The following is a 23,491-nucleotide window of genomic DNA, read 5'->3' as shown; positions in this document are numbered from 1 at the left end:
AATTTTGGGAATAGCTCCATCTAGTAACCAGCACAGGGAAAGGTTATAAATTAGAATCTAATTTATAATATTTCCTGACTCGTGAAAAAATAAAAAAAAATGAGAACAATGTTTAATCATTTATACACTAACTGTTTAATAAAAAAATAATAATTTCTAGCGAGACACATTGCCTTTAAGGCATCGGTTTAATGAATACATCATCAAAAGTTCATGATTTACATGTTATACATCCAATAAAAGTCTATGTGTGACGGATGCTTAACAGAGGAGGAGCTTTTCCCCGTGTATCCATCTAACGTAGACCATAAATACAGTGTGAACATAGCCTTAGGTGTACGGCCACTGAGCACACCGTATGGGCTCTTATTTATCATGTTGTCCATAACAACTAATCATGGTGCAGCTTTTATTTATCAAGAGCAGTATAAATACCATAAAAAATAACCAAATACATTGTAATGCTACTAAGTGGCTTCCCCTGACTAGGTCTATAAGTAGATGACTTATTACCCTGTACCTTGTAGATTTCTATTTTGCGCTCAGTGGTCAGAGAGGCTCCTGTGGGATTGCCTCCATTCGGGATAGTGTAAAGAATTTTAGGGGATTTCTTTTCAGGTATGGTAACATCTTCTGGTCGCCATTTGGAGAGAATATCTTTAAGAACCTGAGGAATAATACCATGTTGATCGGAGGGAACACCAATGAGATTACATCCTAGTGGTTTTATCTGTAAATGAAAAATCGTAATCAGCTGAACAGTGATATCGTACTATACACTCATTTTCTCATGTCCAAATCCAGCAGCGCTATTAATACCATGAAAGTAAAAGTACAGTTTTATATAAAGCATAAAATAGATCACAAGTCTTTTAAATACGTTGTTTTCTTTAGTTACTGCTGGCAGATCCTCTTGGTCCTCAGCTGAAAAGGAGTGATTCCTAATTTGGGAAACTTTCCTCTTCTATGGATCCAGGCCTGGTTTTGGCATAGAAAAAAATTGCACCAAAACAGCACTGGGTGAATAAGACCATTAAAGGGGTTTTCCCAAGAGAGATATTTATGACATATCCACAGGACATGTCATAAATGTCAGATAGATGCGGGTCTCAACTCTAGGACCCGCACCTATCTCTAGAACGGGGCCCCCTAAACCCCGTTCGGCTACTCTGTGTTGTGGCTGAAGCGGGTGAATTCCGACCATGAAAAAGGTTATATGGTCGTGAGTTACTAAAACAGCGTAGCTCGCTGAACTATGCTGTTTCCGTAAGTCCCATAGAACTAAATGGTAGTTACGGAAACAGCGTAGCTCACATGCTACGCTGCTTCCGTAACTGCCATTCACTACTATGGGAGTTACGGAAACACCGACCATATAACCAGGAAGTTTCCGGGAGGCGGCGAGAGCAGACAAAGCTAGATCGGGGTTTAGGGGGCCCCGTTCTAGAGATAGGTGCGGGTCCGAGAGGTGGGACTCACATCTATCTGACATTTATGACATATCCTGTGGACATGTCATAAATGTCTCTCATGGGAAAACCCCTTGAAAGAGGTTTTCCAATAGTAACCTATTTCTCCACCACGCTGTGATGTGCTGTGATGATACAGATGTGGGGACACAGGAAGGGCAAAATGGTAATATGGGGCAGCATGGGTGCAGGGAAGACTTGTATAGATTGCAGCTGAGGGTATAGGAGTATTTGCCAAATGCGTGGACATTTTCCCCCAGTCCTCACTGTGGAAAGCCTGTGGCTGTATTTACACGTAATGCCATGATCATGCATTGTCCTTGTGATGTTATAAAAAGTCATATATGCCACAAGCCCGACCCTATGGATAATACAGTCTTGTGATTATATAATCATTGCTAATGCAGACGTTCAACAGTGGAAAATTGAAACGGATGTCATAAATTGTATTAGTATTTTCTTAGCCCTTGAAAATAATCTCTAGAGAGAGAGCATACAAAATGTTAAAAAATATATATAAATATATATACACACACACACACACACACACACACACACACACACACACACACACACACACAATTCCTTCTCAATGAATTAGAATATAATCAAAAAGTTAATTTATTTCAGTAATTCAATTAACAAAAATGAAACTCGTTTATTATAAAGATTCATTGCACCGAGTGATCTATTTCCAGCATTTTTTTTCTTTTAATGTTGATGAAAACCCAAAATTTAGTCTCTCAGAAAATTTTAATATTGGTTAAAAGTTGAAGATTGTAAATCATGGTGTCACCCTCTAATAAACACAAAAAACACCTGCAAAAGGTTTCCTAAGCCTTTAAAAGGACTGGTCTGTTGCTCAGTGATCCAAAGTCCTGTTTTCAGATAAAAGTATATTTTGCATTAAATTTAAGGTCCCAGAGTCTGGAGGAAGAGTGGAGAGGCTTCAATCCAAGTTGCTTGCGGTCCAGTGTGAAGTTTCCACGCGGTATGGCAGCTGGCCAACAGGGCGCAGCTCAATGTCTATAGTTCGTATAGGGTACCCGTGGCAGCTCAGATAGTAGCAAGGTAGGCTAGGGCTGGAACTAGGCAGCAGTCAGGCGTGGTGAAGCAGGTCAGGCGTGGTATACAGCACGGCACGACTTTGGCTCAGCACAGTACTCGACCAGGATAGTACGGAATGCAGGGAACAGGAACAAAAACACACTAGGAGGCCATCACATAGACAAACTTAGGAAACAACAACAACGCTCAGGCATCGAAGCAGGGGGCTGGACCCCTCATAGGCCAGGGTACTCACGGCCTGATATTCATCAAAAGTCTGGTGCGCGCGCTGCCCCTTTAAGAGCGGGCACGAGCGCGCGCACCCTACGGGATCAGGCTGAGGTGAGTGGAAGCGAGCGCTGGTGTCTCCTGAGGAGGAGGCTGGGGCCAGCGCTTGCCGACTCGTGGCTGCGGCTGTCAGGAGGAGATTGGAGCTGACGGCCCGCAGCCACGGACATGACACAAGCTTTATGGAGATGCTGATTTCATTTTCCAGCAGGATTTGGCACCTGCCCACACTGCCAAAAGTACCAATACCTAGTTTAATAACCTCAGTGTTACTGTGCTTGCTTGGCCAGCAAACTCGCCTAACTTAAACCCCATAGAGAATCTATGGAGTATGGTCAAGAGGAAGATGAGAGACACCAGACCCAACAATGCAGGCGAGCTGAAGGCCGCTATCAAAGCAACTTGGGCTTCCATAACACTTCAGCAGTGCCACAGGCTGATCGCCTCCATGCCACGCCACATTGATGCAGTAATTCATGCAAAAGGAGCCCCGACCAAGTATTGAGGACATATACTGTACATACTTTCCGTAGGACAACATTTCGGTTTTAAAAATAATTTTTGAAATTGGGCTTTTTTGAATATTCTAATTTTCTGAGATACTAAATTTGGGGTTTTTATTAACTGTTACCATAACCATCAACATTAAAAGAAAAAAAAATGCTGGAAATAGATCACTCTGTGTGTAATTAATCTATAGAATAAATGAGTTTCAGTTTTTGAATTTAATTACTGAAATAAGTAAACTTTTTGATGATATTCTAATTAATTGAGGACTAGTATAAAATATATATATATATATATATACATATACACACACACACACACACACACACACACACACACACACACAAACATACATACATACACACTCACAGCTGCCAGAGTTCCAGAATAGGTTGGTGCATCAATCAAAACGTTATCTCCAGGATTCACGAGCATTTCAAAAACCTGAAAGAAAAATAATTAGTCAGATAAATATTTAATATAGTATCAATATCTACCAAAAATAATAATATATCTGAAGTTACTGTGGTATTGTATAAGCTTAAAAGACTTTTATCACCATATGCATTAAAGGTATATTGATAAAATTGCTACAATAGAGCAACAATACTATTCAGATCACCTTGTTCTTTTCAGTTATACACTATATGGACAAATGTATGTTGACACCCCTCCTAATTATGGAGTTCACGTGTTTCAGCCACATTTATTGCAAACAGGTGCATGAAATCAAGCACACAGTCATGCAATCTCTATAGATAAACATAGTAGTAGTCTGGGTCGTACTGAAGAGCTCGAGAACCTTAAACGTGTCACGGCACTCTTATCATGCCACCTTTACCACAAGCACGTTCATAACATTTCTGATCTGCCCTGGACAACTCAAATTGCTATAGTTGTGTGGTTAAAATGTCTAGGAGTAACAACAGTTCAGCCACAAAGTGGTAGACCGCACAAACTCACAGAGCGGAGCTGTCAAGGGCTGGAGTGGGTGGTGTGTAAAAAATGGCCTATCATCTGCTGTATCACTCATTACAGAGTTCCAAACCGCCTCTGGAAGTGACATCAGCACAATAACTGTACATCGGGAGCTTCATGAGTGGGTTTCCATGGTCGCTGCACACAAGTCTAAGGGTATGTTCACACGCTAAACTAAAAACGGCTGTAAAATACGGAGTGGTTTTCAAGGGAAAACAGCCTCTGATTTACAGCCATTTTTTATGCATCAGGCGTTTTTTGAGGCATTTTTTACGGACGTTTTTGGAGCTGTTTTTCTATTGAGACAATGAAATACGGCTCCAAAAACGCCTCAAGAAGTGACATGCACTTCTTTTTACAGAGTTTTTTTTTACGCTCCGTTTTTACAAACGGCATGTAAAAAAAAAACGCCCCGTGAGAACTAAACGTCGTTTTTCCCATTGAAATCAATGGCCAGATGTTTGGAGGCATTCAGCCCCCATACTTTTAGCCGGTTTCAGGGGCGTTTACGGCATAAATAACATGTTAACTGTATTCTATGAGTCGATATGATTATGGTGATTCCAAATATGTATAGTTTTGTTTTCAATAAAGCAAGCACTTTTCATTAAGAAAAATAGTTTTTAAGTTGCTGCATTCTAAGAGCCATAATTTTTTTATTTTTCCATTGATATAGCTACATAAGGGCTTGTTCTATTGTGAGTCATATTTTTTAATGGAACAATTTTGGGGTACATGTATGTATATATATATACACATTTTAGTTACTTTTTTTTGGGAATGGGGTGATGGGGAAAAAATGCAATTTTGCCCCCGCATGCCATCACCATAATCATGATTTTGGAAACATGCAAATGCGTATACAGTGTACAGCTGGATGCCCGCAGAAAAAAAATCCTCAAAAACATATGATACACATCTTACCTTAGACAATCCTTCCTGGCTGCCAGTTGTGATGCACATTGCCATCTGTCCTTTGTCAGGGCTGTATGTAAGGGTTGGTGGATTGTGCAGCTTTTTCTGCAATTCTTTCAACCAGGACACCAATTCTGGAACTCTGAATGTTAATATAAATGAATGGATAAAACTCTAATTACATAAGATAGTACAATGCAATACTTTTAAGCTATGTTCACACAGGGCGGATACGCTGCGTAAAAGTACACAGCATATCCGCCCTGGGCGCCACACCAAAGTGAAGTTTTTTGGCTGGAATGTCCACTGCGGAACACTGCACATAAAGAAAAAAAAGTTTCATCCTTATGTAGCCATGGCGACGCGTTTCTCTGCTGTCCTGTAGGCCAGGCTCCTGGGATGATGTGTCATCCCATGTGACCACTTCAGCCCATGAGTGGCTGCAGCGGTTACATGGGATGAAATGTCATCCCAGGAGGCCAGCCTGGATGAAGAAGCACAGAATTCTGGGTAAGTATAACAAAAATTAGCGACGCAAAGATTGCAACGACTGCTATTTGTAGCGGGTTTAACCTCCCATTGAATTCAATAGGGAAAAGCTGCACCAAAAAAGCAGCGATTACGCAAATACTATTGACATGCTGCGGATTAAAAAAAACAACTCACTGCATGTCAATCACTGAGCGTTTTTTCCGCTCATCATTTATTCAGCGTGTGGATGAGATTTGTTCAAATCTATCTGACATTTATGACATATCCTGTGGATATGTCATAAATGTCTCTCATGGGAAAAACCGTTTAACAGAGAAATACGATATATTACTACAAAATGTACATTTTTACTTCTTTATTAGCTGTCAATTGTTAGATGATGCTACTCAGATGCTTGCAAAATCAGGTTGTGGCTGCCCAATTATCATAATTTACAACAGTACTGTATGACATATTATTATAAGCAAATTTCTGTAGAAGAACCTAGGGAAATAAAACTTGCATCACAGCAACTAAATAACACTAAATTATGCATGGGATTATGCGTAAATTATAAGATTACAAGTCACTGAGGAGCCCTGTCATCATATAAAAGCATAAGGCCACAGGCCAAGTGTAAATGTAACAGGTAATTCTAATATTTGTATTTCTTTATTGTAGGGAGGATATTATTCCTTATAACTGAAACGTCAGCTGCTGCAGATCCTCTTTGTGTAGAGTAAGGGAAAGCTTCCAGTTTACTATTGTTTGAAATGAAACACCATTATCCTTTCAAAAAGAAGGTCTGCAGAATCTAGTTGTGGATCATGATGTCCTCTATCAACTGGGACACAGAACTGTATAATACACACTGCAGCTGCTGAAGAGCATCTTTAAAAAGAGAGCACTACATGTCAATCAGTGGTTAGCATAGATGAATGAAATTTCTGCAAAAACGATCTATGACGGATCACCTCTGCAGGAGGAGATGAGCAGCACCACTGTAGCGCACTCATCTATGTATAAGCGTAAAATTCTGACATCATAATGTATTGTTTCTACAAATATTATTTACAGACATGTCAATGGAAAATGTGAAATAATTTTTCTACACAGCCTCCTCATTTCAGGGGTGCAAAAGTAATTGGACAATAAAACATTACCATAAATAAAATGTCTTGTTTAACCCCTTAAGGACGCAGCCTAGTTTTGGCCTCAAGGCTCAGAGCCCATTTTTCAAATCTGACATATTTCACTTTATGTGGTAATAACGTCAGAATGCTTAAACCTACCCAAGCGATTCTGAGATTGTTTTCTCGTGACACATTGGGCTTCATGTTTGTGGTAAAATTTGGTCGATATATTCAGAGTTTATTGGTGAAAAATTGCAAAATCTAGAGACAATTTTTAAAAAATAGCATTTTTCTGAATTTAAATGCATCTGCTTGTAAAACAGACGGTTATACCACCCAAAATAGTTACTAGTTCACATTTCCCATATGTCTACTTTGGATTGGCATCGTTTTTTGAACATTATTTTATTTTTCTTGGACGTTACAAGGCTTAGAACATACACAGCAATTTCTCATATTTTTAAGAAAATTTCAAAAGCCTTTTTTTTAAGGTACCTCTTGAGTTCTGAAGTGGCTTTGAGGGGCCTATGTATTAGAAACCCTGATAAAACACCCCATTTTAAAAACTAGACCCCTCAAAGTATTCAAAACAGCATTTAGAAAGTTTTTTAACCCTTCAGGCATTTCACAGGAATTAAAGCAAAGTGGAGGTGAAATTTGCAAATTTCATGTTTCTTGCTGAATTTCAATTTTATTCATTTTTTTTTCTGTAACAAAGAAGGTTTTACCAGAGAAACACTACTAAATATGTATTGTCCAGATTCTGCCGTTTTTAGAAATGTCCCACATGTGGCTCTACTGCGCTCGTGGAATAAAACACAAGCCCTAGAAGCAAAGAAGCACCTAGTGCATTTTGAGTCCTCTTTTTTATTAGAATATATTTTAGGCAGCATGCCAGGTTTGAAGAGGTGTTGAGGTGCCAAAACCGTAGGAATCCCCCAATAGTGACCCCATTTTGGAAACTACACCCCTCAAGGAATTCATTTATGGTTGTCGTTACCATTTTGACCGCACAGTTTTTTCACAGCACGTATTTGAATTGGGCTGTGAAATGAAAAAAATGACATTTTTTCCAATAAAATGTCATTTGTGATCAAAATTTCTTATTTTCACAGGGAACAAAATACCAAATTTTGTTGCCCAATTTGTCCTTAGTGCGGCAATACCCCATTTGTGCTGATAAACTGCCGTTTGGGCTCATGGGAGGGCTCAGAAGAAAAGGAGCGCTATGTGTTTGTTGGAGTACAGATTTTGCTGGATTGGTTTTCGGGTGCCATGTCGCATTTGCAGAGCCTCAGAGGTATCAAAGCAATGGAAACCCGCCAGAAGTGACCCCATTTTGGAAACTACACCCCTCAAGGAATTCATTTATGGTTGTTGCTAGCAGTTTGACCGCACAGTTTTTTCACAGCACCTATTTCAATTGGGCTGTGACATTAAAAAAAATGTCATTTTTTCCGATAAGATGTCATTTGTGATCAAAATTTCTTATTTTCACAAGGAACAAAATACTCCATTTTGTTGCCCAATTTCTCCTGAGTGCAGCAATACCCCATTTGTGGTGATAAACTGCCGTTTGGGCTCATGGGAGGCCTCAGAAGGGAAGGAGCGCTGTGTGTTCTTTGGAGTGCAGATTTAGCTGGTTTTCGGGTGCCATGTCACGCCCTCAAGGAATTCATTTATGGCTGTTGTGACCATTTTGACCCCATAGTTTTTTCACAGAACTTATTTGAATTGGGCTGGGAATGAAAACAAAATTATTTTTTTCAAATAATATGTAGTTTTGGCTGAAAAGGTCTTATTTTCACAAGAAACAAAATACCCCATTCTGTTGCGCAATTTGTTCTGAGTGCCGCAATACCCCATTTGTGGTGATAAACTGCCGTTTGGGGCCATGGGAGGGCTCAGAAGGAAAGGACCACCATTTGGCCTACTTGGGATTTTCTAGTGCGAAGTCATGTATGCAGAAGCCCATGAGGTACCAGTACAGTTGAAACCCGCAAGAAGTGACCCCGTTTTAAAAACTACACCCTTAAGGCATTCATCTAGAGGTGTAGTGAGCATTTTGACCGGAGACCTACACCCCATAAACTGTAATGTGGGTTCTCCCGGGTACGGCAATACCCTACATGTGGCTGTTATCAGCTGCCTGGGCACACAGCAGGGCTCAGAGGGGAAAGACGAGGGGGGATAAGCTGTGCGGAGTGCATCAGGGTAAGTAAAATTGGGGTAAATTATAAACCAAGGGATGTATGATACATTTTAAAACACTCTTTCATACAGAGCTCTGGTTATTCGGGACACGTGTCACATTGATATATTGTGTCATCCCTTATAGCAGACTTTGCACCTCTTTTGACTTTTTCCCTTCTTGCCAGTTTGGGGAACTTCTCCTGGAAAGTGTTGCCGCCCTGGTACGATGCGTGTGGTCCCGCTTCCAGAAGTACTGGGTGCCCCCCCTTCTTGGTCCCTAAAGATTAGGTTCTTGATAATCACCTCTTGAAATTCCAGGAAAGTTCCCCTCTGGCCTGCACATCGACGTAGCACGTACGCATTGTACAAAGCCATCTGTATGATGTGCCCGGCCAGCTTCTTATACCACACCGCATGGCGCTGTAGGGCTTCAGGATTTGATCTGACAAGTCCATCCCTCCCATGTACCTATTGTAGTCCAGGATGCAGTCTGGTTTGGGGTGGCCTTTCCTTCATATATCCTAAACCTGTAGGTATACCCTGATGCACTCTCGCACAGCTTAGACATCTTCACGTCATACCTTGCCCTCTTACCCGGCAGGTACTCGCGGAATTGAACCATCCCTTTAAAATGTACCAGGGACTCATCAATAGAAATACACTTCTTGGGGGTGAAGGTTTGGTAAAACCGGGCACTGAAACGGTCTAATAGGGGTCTCCGTTTATACAAACGGTCAAAACTGGGGTCATCTCGGGGTGGGCACGGCTCATTATCAGTATAATGTAAGAAGCAAAGTATTGCCTCATTTTTTTTTTTTTTTAGGTTCCAGTTCAGTTCTGAAGTTGCTTTGAGGGGCCCATATTTTAGAAACCCCTATCAAACACCCCATTTTAGAAACTAGACCCCTCAAAGTATTCACAACAGCATGTAGAAAGTTTATGAACCCTTTAGGTGTTTCACAGAAATTTAGAGCAAAGTAGAGGTGAAGTTTACATTTTTTTTTTGTCAGAAAATCCTCTTAAATCCAATTGTGTTGTAAAAAAAATGGAATAATCAGAGAAACGCAACTTAATACTTATTGCCCAGATTCTGCAGTTTAGAGAAATATCCCACATGTGGCCCTAGTGCGGTAATGGACTGAAGCACCGGCCTCCGAAACAAAGGAGCACCTAGTGGATTTTGAGGCCTCTTTTTTAATTAGGCACCATGTCCGGTTTGAAGATGTCTTGTGGTGCCAAAACATTGGAAACCCCCCAAAAGTGACCCTAATTTGGAAACTAGACCCCTTGAGGAATCCATTGTAGTTTTCTTGGGGTGCATGCGACTTTTTGATCAGTTTTTATTCTATTTTTAGGTGGCGTGGTGACTAAAAAACAGCAATTCTACTATTGTTTTTTTATTCTATTTTTTTTATAGCGTGCACCGTGCGCTATAAATGACATATTCACTTTATTCTGCGGGGCGATACGATTACGGCGATACCAGATGTTTATAGTTTTTTTTTATGTCTTATGGCGTTTGCACAATAAAATACGTTTGGTAAAAAATCATTCACTTTTTGTGTTGCCTTATTCTAAGAGCCATAACGTTTTTATTTTTCAATCAATAAAGCCGTGCGAGCACTTATTTTTTGCGTAACGAACTGTAGTTTCGATCAGTACCATTTTTAGGTACATGCGACTTTTTGATCTCTTTTTATTCCATTTTTTGGGATGTGAAGTGACCAAACAATTGTGATTGTGGTACGGTTTATTATTATTTTCTTTTACGGCGTTCACCATGCGGGATAAATAAGGAAATAATTTTGTAGTTCAGGCCGTTACGGACGCGGCGATACCAATTATGTATAGTTTATTTGTTTGTTTATATATTTTTATTAATAATAAATGACTGATGAGGTAAAAAGGTTTTTTTTTACTTTCAATACTTTTAAAACTTTTATTTTCTTATTTTTACACATCTTTTTTTAACTTTTTTTTTACTGTATTACTTTGTCCCACTAGGGGACTTGAGGGCAGGAGGCCCTGATCGCTATTCTAATACACTGCACTACATACGTAGTGCAGTGTATTAGAACTGTCAGCTACTCACTGACAGCAAGCACGTTGTCAGGACCCACTAGGCTTCCGTCTATGGCATAGCCGGACGCTATTGTTTGGTGTCCGGTTGTCATAGTCACCATCGCCGGCCGCTATCGTGTAGCAGGCCGGCGATGGCAGCTTAACCCCTAAAAAGCAGCTCTCTCTATAGAACGCGGCTTTTAAGGGGTTAATCAGCGGGGACACAGCGATCGGTCCCCGCTGTAGGAGCTGTGACAGCTGCTGTACGAGACAGCAGCTGTCACAGCTCCTGTATGTGTCGGGAGGACGGCCGAAACGGCCGTTACTCCCGAGACGTACTATTAGGTCATGGAGCACGAACGCTATAGTTACCATGACCTAATAGTACGTCCAGGAGCGGGAAGGGGTTAATGACCGGGCATGTTTGTACCTTAATGACCAAGCCAGATTTGTCAAATCTGGTATGTCTGACTTTATCAGAGAATAACTCTGTGAAAGTTTTGAATATCCAAGTAATTCTGACATTGTTTTTTCGTCACATGTTGTACTTTATTTTAGTGGTAAAAGTAGACTGATACAATTTGCGGAAATTAATAAAAAAATGGAAGAAATTTTGTAAAAATTACAATTTTTCCCTATTTTTAACTGCAATATGTCACATATGTACACACATACTGTACAATTTTTTCAATTAAATATATATTTCTATCTCTTTACTCTATTTTGGCAGCACTTTTGAAAAAATAAAATAAATTTTCAGCAATTTAGAGGACTTACAAATTGAATAATAATTTTATACATTTTGAAGTACATTTTGTTTTCCTGCACCAAGCCAGGTTTTCAGAGGCTCATAGGTCTCAGAGTGATGGAAACCCTCACAAATGACCCCATTTAGAAAACTAGACCCCTTAAGGTATTTACCTAGGGGTATAGTAAGTATTTTGACCCCACAGTTTTTTGCTAAATTTAATACATAGCAGGTGAAAAAAAAATAAAAAATTCACCAATTTCTTTGTAAAGCGACCATGAGAATGAAGAAACACCACAAAATCTATCACCCTGTTTCTCCTGTTTTCAAAAATACCCACATTGTGACCCTAATGCGCTGCCTGGACACACGGCAGGACCCAAAAGGAAGGGAGCACCCGGAGGCTTTCAGGACTCATATTTTGCTTGAAAATGTTTTAGGCCCCACTGTACATTTGGAGAGGCTTTGAGCTACCAGAACGATAGAAACTCCCCATAAACGACCCCATTTAGAAAACTAGACCCCATAAGGTATTTATTTAGGGGTATAGTAAGTATTTTGACCCCACAGTTTTTTTGCTAAATTTAATGCATAACAGGTGAAAAAAAACTATTATTTAACTTTTTTCATAAAAGTATCAGTTTGAAGACCGATTTCTTTGTAAAGCGAACATGAGAATGAAGAAACACACCACAAAATCTATCACCCTCTTTCTCCTGTTTTCAAAAATACCCACATAGTGGCCCTAATGCGTTGTTTGGACATACGGCAGGGCCCCAAAGGAAGGGAGCACCCGGAGGCTTTCAGGACTCATATTTTGCTTGAAAATGTTTTAGGCCCCACTGTACATTTGGAGAAGCTTTGAGCTGCCAGAACGATAGAAACTCCCCATAAATGACCCCATTTCGAAAACTAGACCCCTTAAGGTATTTATCTAGGGGTATAGTTAGCATTTTGACCACACAGGTTTTTCGCTAAATATATTGGAATTAGTCTGTAAAAATTAAAATGTACTTTTTTTCTGAAACATAGAAATTTTTATTATTTGCAAGGAATAACGAAGAAAATGCACCCAAACATTTGTAAAGCAATGTCTCCCGATTACGACAATACCCCATATGTGGTAATAAACTGCTGTTTGGACCCACAGCAGGGCTCAGAAGGGAAGGAGCGCCATTTGGATTAATGATTTTGCTGGAATGGTTTTCTGTGCCATGTCGAATTTGCAATGCACTGGAGGGACCAAAACAGTGGAAACGCATCAAAAGTGACCCCTTTTTGGAAAAACCTTCAAGGAATTTTTCTAGGGGTATAGTGAGCATTTACACCCCACGGGTCTTTTGCAGAGTTTATTAGAATTAGGGCGCGAAAATTAATATCAACATTTTTTCCACTAAAATGTTGCATTTTCTCATTTTCACAAGGGATAAAGGAGGAAAAAAACAACCATTTTTTTATAAAGCAATTTCTCCCGAGTACAGAAATACCCCACATGTGGTCATATGTTTTTTCATTAGAAATTATTTAACCCTTTCAGGACTGATCCATTTTTTGCTTTCATATTTTAGATTTTCACTCCCCGCTTTCTAAGAGCCATAACTTTTTTATTTTTCCATCAATAGAGTGTTGTGAGGGCTTATTTCTTGCAGGAGGAGCTGCAGTTTTTATTGGTACCATTTTTTGGTACATAAAAAGTGATTCAAAAGTTGTATTACATTTTATTTTTAGAGCGAAGGTGACAAAAAAAAAAAAAACTGCGATTTTGGCGGTTTCAATTATTACATTTTCTTAAGGTGTGCACTGTGCAAATTAAATAATGGTATATTGTAATAGTTCTGACTTTTACGGACGTAGTGATACCAATTTTGTTCATTTTTTTTACATTACGTTAGAAGAAAAATGCGAAAAGGTGTTTTTTTGTTTTTTTTTAACTTTAACCCCTTCCCGCTCCTGGACGTACTATTAGGTCATGGTAACTATGGTGTTCGCGCTCCATGACCTAATAATACGTCTCGGGAGTAACGGCCGTTTCGGCCGTCCTCCCGACACATACAGGAGCTGTGACAGCTGCTGTCTTGTTCAGCAGCTGTCACAGCTCCTACAGCGGGGACCGATCGCTGTGTCCCCGCTGATTAACCCCTTAAAAGCCGCGTTCTATAGAGATCGCTGCTTTTTAGGGGTTAAGCTGCCATCGCCGGCCTGCTACACGATAGCGGCCAGCGATGGTGACTATGGCAACCGGACACCAAACAATGGCGTCCGGCTATGCCATAGACGGAAGCCTAGTGGGTCCTGACAACGTCAGGACCCACTATGCTTGCTGTCAGTGAGTAGCTGACAGTTCTAATACACTGCACTACGCATGTCCTCAAGTCCCCTAGTGGGACAAAGTAATACAGTAAAAAAAAAGATGTGTAAAAATAAGAAAATAAAAGTTTTAAAAGTATTAAAAGTAAAAATCCACCTTTTTACCTTATCAGTCATTTATTATTAATAAAAATATATAAACAAACAAATAAACTATACATAATTGGTATCGCCGCGTCCGTAACGGCCTGAACTACAAAATTATTTCCTTATTTATCCCGCATGGTGAACGCCATAAAAGAAAATAATAATAAACCGTACCACAATCACAATTGTTTGGTCACTTCACCTCCCAAAAAATGGAATAAAAAGAGATGTACCGAAAAATGGTACTGATCGAAACTACAGTTCGTTACGCAAAAAATAAGTCCTCGCACGGCTTTATTGATTGAAAAATAAAAAAGTTCTGGCTCTTAGAATAAGGTAACACAAAAAGTGAATGATTTTTTACCAAACGTATTTTATTGTGCAAACGCCATAAGACATAAAAAAAAACCTATAAACATCTGGTATCGCCGTAATCGTATCGCCCCGCAGAATAAAGTGAATATGTCACGGTGAATGCTGTAAAAAAAAATAGAATAAAAAAACAATAGTAGAATTGCTGTTTTTTAGTCACCACGCCACCTAAAAATAGAATAAAAACTGATCAAAAAGCCGCATGCACCCCAAGAAAACTACAATGGATTCCTCAAGGGGTCTAGTTTCCAAATTGGGGTCACTTTTGGGGGGTTTCCAATGTTTTGGCACCACAAGACCTCTTCAAACCGGACATGGTGCCTAATAAAAAAGAGGCCTCAAAATCCACTAGGTGCGCCTTTGCTTCGGAGGCCGGTGCTTCAGTTCATTACCGCCCGAGGGCCACATGTGGGATATTTCTCAAAACTGCAGAATCTGGGCAATACGTATTAAGTTGCGTTTCTCTGATAAATCCAATTGTGTTGTAAAAAAAAAATGGAATAAAGAGGATTTTCTGACAAAAAAAATAAATTTAAACTTCACCTCTACTTTGCTCTAAATTTCTGTGAAACACCTAAAGGGTTCATAAACTTTCTACATGCTGTTGTGAATACTTTGAGGGGTCTAGTTTCTAAAATGGGGTGTTTGATAGGGGTTTCTAATATATGGGCCCCTCAAAGCAACTTCAGAACTGAACTGTAACCTAAAAAAATAAATAAATGAGGCAATACTTCGCTTCTTACATTATACTGATAATGAGTCGTGCCCACCCCGAGATGACCCCAGTTTTGACCGTTTGTATAAACGGAGACCCCTATTAGACCGTTTCAGTGCCCGGTTTTCCCAAGCATTCACCCCAAAGAAGTGTATTTCTATTGATGAGTCCCTGGTACATTTTAAAGGGAGGGTTCAATTCCGCGAGTACCTGTCGGGTAAGAGGGCAAGGTATGGCGTGAAGATGTCTAAGCTGTGCGAGAGTGCATCAGGGTATACCTACAGGTTTAGGATATATGAAGGAAAGGCCACCCCCAAACCAGACTGCATCCTGGACTAGGTACATGGGAGGGATGGACTTGTCAGATCAAATCCTGAAGCCCTACAGCGCCATGCGGTGTGGTATAAGAAGCTGGCCGGGCACATCATACAGATGGCTTTGTACAATGCGTACGTGCTACGTCGATGTGCAGGCCAGAGGGGAACTTTCCTGGAATTTCAAGAGGTGATTATCAAGAACCTAATCTTTAGGGACCAAGAAGGGGGGGCACCCAGTACTTCTGGAAGCGGGACCACACGCATCGTACCAGGGCGGCAACACTTTCCAGGAGAAGTTCCCCAAACTGGGAAGAAGGGAAAAAGTCAAAAGAGGTGCAAAGTCTGCTATAAGGGATGACACAATATATCAATGTGACACGTGTCCCGAATAACCAGAGCTCTGTATGAAAGAGTGTTTTAAAATGTATCATACATCCCTTGGTTTATAATTTACCCCAATTTTACTTACCCTGATGCACTCCGCACAGCTTATCCCCCCTTGTCTTTCCCCTCTGGGCCCTGCTGTGTGCCCAGGCAGCTGATAACAGCCACATGTAGGGTATTGCCGTACCCGGGAGAACCCACATTACAGTTTATGGGGTGTATGTCTCCGCTCAAAATGCTCACTACACCTCTAGATGAATGCCTTAAGGGTGTAGTTTTTAAAACGGGGTCACTTCTTGCGGGTTTCAACTGTACTGGTACCTCAGGTGCTTCTGCATACATGACTTCGCACTAGAAAATCCCCAGTAGGCCAAATGGTGGTCCTTTCCTTCTGAGCCCTCCCATGGGCCCAAACGGCAGTTTATCACCACAAATGGGGTATTGCGGCACTCAGAACAAATTGCGCAACAGAATGGGGTATTTTGTTTCTTGTGAAAATAAGAAATTTTCAGCCAAAACGACATATTATTTGAAAAAAATAATTTTGTTTTCATTCCCAGCCCAATTCAAATAAGTTCTGTGAAAAAACTATGGGGTCAAAATGGTCACAACAGCCATAAATGAATTCCTTGAGGGGTGTTGTTTCCAAAATGGGGTCACTTCTGGCGGGTTTCCATTGCTTTGATACCTCTGAGGCTCTGCAAATGCGACATGGCACCCGAAAACCAATCCAGCAAAATCTGTACTCCAACAAACACATAGCGCTCCTTTTCTTCTGAGCCCTCCCATGGGCCCAAACGGCAGTTTATCATCACAAATGGGGTATTGCCGCACTAAGGACAAATTGGGCAACAAAATGGGGTATTTTGTTCCCTGTGAAAATAAGAAATTTTGATCACAAATGACATTTTATTGGAAAAAAATGACATTTTTTTCATTTCACAGCCCAATTCAAATACATGCTGTGAAAAAACTGTGCGGTCAAAATGGTAACAACAACCATAAATGAATTCCTTGAGGGGTGTCGTTTCCAAAATGGGGTCACTATTGGGGGATTCCTACTGTTTTGGCACCTCAACACCTCTTCAAACCTGGCATGCTGCCTAAAATATATTCTAATAAAAAAAAGAGGACTCAAAATGCACTAGGTGCTTCTTTGCTTCTAGGGCTTGTGCTTTTTTCCACGAGCGCAGTAGAGCCCCATGTGGGACATTTCTAAAAACGGCAGAATCTGGACAATACATATTTAGTAGTGTTTCTCTGGTAAAACCTTCTGTGTTACAGAAAAAAAAATGAATAAAATTGAAATTCAGCAAGAAAAATTAAATTTGCAAATTTCACCTCCACTTTGCTTTAATTCCTGTGAAATGCCTGAAGGGTTAAAAAACTTTCTAAATGCTGTTTTGAATACTTTGAGGGGTCTAGTTTTTAAAATGGGGTGTTTTATCAGGGTTTCTAATACATAGGCCCCTCAAAGCCACTTCAGAACTCAAGAGGTACCTTAAAAAAAAGGCTTTTGAAATTTTCTTAAAAATATGAGAAATTGCTGTGTATGTTCTAAGCCTTGTAACGTCCAAGAAAAATAAAAGAAATGTTCAAAAAACGATGCCAATCCAAAGTAGACATATGGGAAATGTGAACTAGTAACTATTTTGGGTGGTATAACCGTCTGTTTTACAAGCAGATGCATTTAAATTCTGAAAAATGCTATTTTTTCAAAATTTTCTCTACATTTTGCAATTTTTCACCAATAAACACTGAATATATCGACCAAATGTTACCATGAACATGAAGCCCAATTTGTCACGAGAAAACAATCTCAGAATCGCTTGGGTAGGTTTAAGCATTCCGACGTTATTACCACATAAAGTGAAATATGTCAGATTTGAAAAATGGGCTCTGAGCCTTAAGGCCAAAACTAGGCTGCGTCCTTAAGGGGTTTAAAAAAAATAAAAATTCTCACTACTAATAACTATAATTCTTCTGCACATTTTATTAAATCAATCCCCTTAGGGGACTTGAGCCAGCGATCATTGGTACAATACACTGCAATACTAATGTATTGCAGTATATTGTTATTCTTACAGAATTCTGAAACAGAGCGATCGCTGTACCAGTCCGTTAGTACCGAGGGGGCCTGCTGTAATACACAGCCGACACCCGCAGCGTATGGAGCGGGCTCAGCACGTGAGCCGGCTCCATACTTCAACCGCCGCACCATGACGGGCAATTAAGTCATAGTGCGCAAAGGGGTTAATGCACAGCGGATGGTTCAAAGTAAAAATTGCAATTTTCCACTGATACGCCATTTTAGTGCATAATACGTTGTGCCCAGTTTGTGCCACAGAAGACAAATACCTCATAAAACGTTCAGCGGGTTCTCTCGGGTATGGCGACGCCATATGTGTGGGCGCAAACTGCTGTTTGGGCACGCTGCAGACCTCAGAAGGGAGGGACGCCATTTTGCTTTTGGAGCGCAGATTTTGCTTGGCAGTAGTTTTGTTTGGGGTTTTGCTGGTATTTCAGTTTATAATTTGGGGGTATGTGTAATCTGTGCAGAGTACATCAGGGCATAATAAGAGGGTATAATAATGGGGTAAATAAATAATATTTCATAAATATGTGCCCGGTGTCACAATGATACATGGCGCCCGATCTTATCCACTTTTGGACACTCTGCACATTTTGCATCGCCATATTCTGAAAGCCAGAACTTTTTTATTTTTTCACCACCGGAGCCCTGTGAGGGCTTATTTATTGCGGGACAATCTGTAGTTTTCATTGGTACCATTTTGGGGTACATGTGATTTTTTTTGATCACTTTTTATTAAATTTTTTTGCAATCCTGAGCAAAAAACAGGAATTCTGACACCGTTTTTTAGGTTTTCTTTTTGCGGCGCTCACCGTACGCTATAAATGACATTTTTACTTTATTCTGCGGGTTGGTACGATTACGGCGATACCATATGTATATAGGTTTGGTCCTTTTTTTTAGCGTTTGCTCAATAAAATGACTTATTTATAAAAAAATAAAAATTTCTGTGTCACCACCATTCTGAGAGACATAATTTTTTTATTTTTTAGTCAAAAAAGCTGTGTAAGGGCTTGTTTTTTGCGGGACGGATAGAAGTTTTTATTGGTACTATTTTTGGGTACATGCGACTTTTTGATCACTTTTTATTCTTTATTTAGGGAGCGGTGGTGACCAAAAAAAATGTGATTCTGTCGTAGTTTTTTATTGATTTTTTTTGGGGTGTTCATCGTGCGGGAAAAATAACATTACAGTTTTATAGTTGGGGTCGTTACGAACTCGGTGATACAAAATATGTGTACTTTTTTAACGTGTTCATTTTTTTTCTATAATAAAAGTCTTTTTATAGGAGAAAAAAAAGCATTTATATCACTTAGAACTTTTATTTTTACACTTTTTTAAAAACATTTTTATTACTTTTTCTTTACTTTTTTCACTTGTCCCACTAGGGGACACTTAGACTTGCAGCTTTGATCGCTGCTGGAATACATTACACTACACACGTAGTGTAATGTACTCCAACTGTCATTGTGACGTAACTGTCACTCTGACATGAAGCCGAGGAGGACCGGCCGGAGGCTGCTCCTGCGAGGCTTCCGTACATGGCAACCCGGAGGTCATTGTCTGACCTCCGATTGCCACGACAAGCATCGGTAGCCCCCACGATCACTTCATGGGGGCTGCCGATGTGCTTCAAACCACTTAAATGCGGCGACGGCAATCCGTCGCCGCACTTAAAGAGGCTCTGTCACCAGATTTTGCAACCCCTATCTCCTATTGCAGCAGATCGGCGCTGCAATGGAGATAAGAGTAACGTTTTTTTTTTTTTTTAAACGAGCATTTTTGGCCAAGTTATGACCATTTTTATATTTATGTAAATGAGGCTTTCTAAAGTACAACTGGGCGTGTATTGTGTTCGTTACATCTGGGCGTTTTTACTTCTTTTACTAGCTGGGCGTTGTGTATAGAAGTATCAGCCACTGGTCTTCACAACGCCCAGCTTCTGGCAGTGCAGACACACAGCGTGTTCTCGAGAGATCACGCTGTGACATCACTCACTTCCTGCCCCAGGTCCTGCATCATGTCGGACGAGCGAGGACACATCGGCACCAGAGGCTACAGTTGATTCTGCAGCAGCATCAGCGTTTGCAGGTAAGTAGCTACATCGACTTACCTGCAAACGCTGATGCTGCTGCAGAATCAAATGTAGCCTCTGGTGCCGATGTGTCCTCGCTCGTCCGACACGATGCAGGACCTGGGGCAGGAAGTGAGTGACGTCACAGCGTGATCTCTCGAGAACACGCGGTGTCTGCACTGCCAGAAGCTAGGCGTTGTGAAGAGAAGTGGCTGATACTTCTATACACAACGCCCAGCTAGTAAAAGAAGTAAAAACGCCCAGATGTACATACACAATACACGACCAGTTGTACTTTTACTTTAAACACGCCCAGTTGTACTTTAGAAAGCCTCATTTACATAAATATAAAAATGGTCATAACTTGGCCAAAAATGCTCGTTTTTAAAAAAAAAACACGTTACTCTTATCTCCATTGCAGCGCCAATCTGCTGCAATAGGAGATAGGGGTTGCAAAATCTGGTGACAGAGCCTCTTTAAAGGGGTTAATTGCCGAAAGCAGCGGCGATGGTCCGCTGTCCGGCGAGACTGATATGTCAGCTGTCTAGGACAGCTGTCAGCGCGCGCCTGTCACTCTGTGTTTACACAGAGTGACCGTTTTAAATACTGACGAAAATGAACATCCTGGGGCAGGAACTAGCAGCCGACCAGGACGTTCATTTTCGTCATTGGTTGTGAAAGGGTTAATACTTTGTAGAGAATCCTTTGCTGTCAATGACTGCCTGAAGTCTGGAACCCATGGACATCAACAAACGCTGGGTTTCCCTCTTTGTGATGCTTTTCCAGGCCTTTACTGCAGCTGTCTTCTTGTTGCTTGTTTGTGGGTCTTTTTGCCTTAAGTTTTGTCTTAAAGTGTAGCTAAACGTTTGACAAACTTCTGACATGTCACTATAAGTTTGTCAAACGTTTAGCTACACTTTAAGCAAGTGAAATGCATGCTCGATCGGATTGAGATCTGGTAATTGACTTGGCCATTGCACAATATTCCACTCCTTTGCCTTAAAAAACTCCTGGATTGCTTTCGCAGTATGTTTTTGGCCATTTTTCATCTGTAATGTGAAGACACGTCCAATCAACCTTGCTGCATTTGGTTGAATCTGAGCAGAAAGTATATCCCTGAACACTTCAGAATTTATCCGGCTGCTTCTGTCTTCAGTCACATCATCAATAAACACTAGTGACCCAGTGCCTTTGGCAGCCATGCATGCCCATGCTATCACACTGCCCCCACCATGTTTTACAGAGGATGTGGTGTGCTTTGGATCATGAGCCGTTCCAAGCCTTCGCCATACTTTCTTCCTCCCATCATTCTGGTACAGGTTAATGTTAGTTTCATCTGTCCAAAGTATGCTGTTCCAGGACTGGGCTGGCTTCCTTGCATGTTGTTTGACAAAGTCTAATCTGTCCTTACTATTTTTGAGGCTGATTAATGGTTTGCACCTTGTGGTGAACCCTCTGTATTTGCTCGCATGAAGTCTTCTCTTTATGGTAGACTTAGATACTGATACACCTACTTCCAGGAGAGGGTTCTTCACTTGGGTAGATGTTGTGAAGAGTTTTTTCTTCACCATGGAAAGGATTGTGCGATCACCCACCACTGTTGTCTTCCATGGACGTCCAAGCCTTTTGGAGTTCACGAGATCACCAGGGCGCTCTTTTTTTTCAAGAATGTACCAAACTGTTGATTTGGCCACTCCTAACATTTGTGCTATCTCTTTGATGGATTTCTTCATTTTTTTCAGCCAACGATGGTCTGTTTCACTTGCATTGAGAGCTCCTTTGACCTCATGTTTTGGATTCACAGCAACAGCTTCCAAATGCCACACCTGGAATCAACTCCAGACCTTTTACCTGCTTAATTGATGATGGATTAACGAGGGAATAGCCCATTAAAGATCTTATGAGATAATTGTCCAATTACTTTTGGTCCCTTGAAAAGCTGTAATTCCTAAACCCTTTCTCAAATTAGGATGTGAATACCCTCAAATTAAAGCTGAGAGTCTGCACTTTAAGCCCATATTGATTATATAACTGTATATTCAATATGTTCTGGTAAACAGCTAAAATGCCAAAACTTGCCACTGTCCAAATAATTCTGGACCTAACTGTATATTCATTAACTAAAAGGAGATGAAATTAATCTGCAATACAAGCATAAGACACACGCTTTGTATAGGAATGCCATTGTTGGCTATAATGATGCTATGATTTGAGGAAGAGGAAAGGATAATCAACATCCATTGTGCTAATGCGAACAGTGACTATAAAAATAGCATTCCTAGATCCAAATGTAAATAGGGCTTAAAGTAATGTTTTAACTCCTCCAGTCATGGAAGAATTGTTGCGGAAACGACTGACGGGAGTGTGAAAAACTTCACAAAACATTACATCCTGAATACAGGCCTCTGCACCATGCAGTCATGTAATTGCCTACTTCTCTGTATCACACATTTAAGATATCTGTTGGTATTAACCCCTTCGCGCTCAGGTCAGTAATAGTACGTCCTGCTAAGTAGAACGTTCGCGCTCTGAGTAAACACGGCGCCATTTAATCCCGGCGCGTGTCTGAGCTGTGATACCTGCTGTTTCCGACAGCAGGCTATCACAGCTTAGTGTGCAGGGACCGATCGCGGTGGTCCCCGCCGATTAACCCCTTAGAAGCCGCGTTCAATAGCGATCGCGGCTTCTTAGGGGTTAAGCTGCCATCGCCGGCCTGCTACACGATAGCGGGCCGTGATGGCTACTATGGCAACCAGAATCCTAACAATGGACTCTGGCTACGCCATCGACGGAAGCCTAGTGGGTCCCGACAAAATCAGGACCCACTATGCTTGCTGTCAGCGAACAGCTGACAGCTCTAATACACTGCACTACGCATGTAGTGCAGTGTATTAGAATAGCGATCAGAGCCTCCTGCCCTCATGTCCCCTAGTGGGACAAAGTAAAAAAAGTGTAAAAAAGTAAAAAAAAGTTGTGTAAAAATAAGAAAATAAAAGATTTAAAATTAATAAAAGTAAAAGTCCCCCTTTTTCCCTTATCAGTTCTTTATTATTAATAAAAATATATAAATAAACAAATAAACTATACATAATTGGTATCGCCGCGTCCGTAACGGCCTGAACTACAAAACTATGTCGTTATTTATCCTGCGCGGTGAACGCCGTAAGAGAAAATAATAATAAACCGTACCACAATCACAATTGTTTGGTCACTTCACCTCCCAAAAAATGGAATAAAAAGAGATCAAAAAGTCGCATGTACCTAAAAATGGTA

General features: G+C 40.6%; 1 protein-coding gene across 2 annotated transcripts in view; it reads right to left on the bottom strand.

The window, feature by feature from the left end:
- The window catches only part of AADAT (aminoadipate aminotransferase), a 110,391-nt gene that overhangs the window by 40,284 nt on the left and 46,616 nt on the right, over nt 1-23,491 (bottom strand). For both annotated transcript variants that reach the window (XM_075849660.1, XM_075849661.1), the window contains exons 4-6: nt 5,214-5,346; nt 3,681-3,755; nt 521-730 (exon numbers count right to left, since the gene is read on the bottom strand). In XM_075849660.1, the coding sequence (XP_075705775.1) occupies nt 521-730; nt 3,681-3,755; nt 5,214-5,346 (418 nt within the window). The remainder of the gene's footprint in view (nt 1-520; nt 731-3,680; nt 3,756-5,213; nt 5,347-23,491) is intronic.

The sequence above is a fragment of the Rhinoderma darwinii genome, chromosome 1, assembly GCF_050947455.1.
Source record: "Rhinoderma darwinii isolate aRhiDar2 chromosome 1, aRhiDar2.hap1, whole genome shotgun sequence".
NCBI lineage: Eukaryota > Metazoa > Chordata > Amphibia > Anura > Rhinodermatidae > Rhinoderma > Rhinoderma darwinii.
This window is presented reverse-complemented; position numbering and strand designations above follow the sequence as displayed.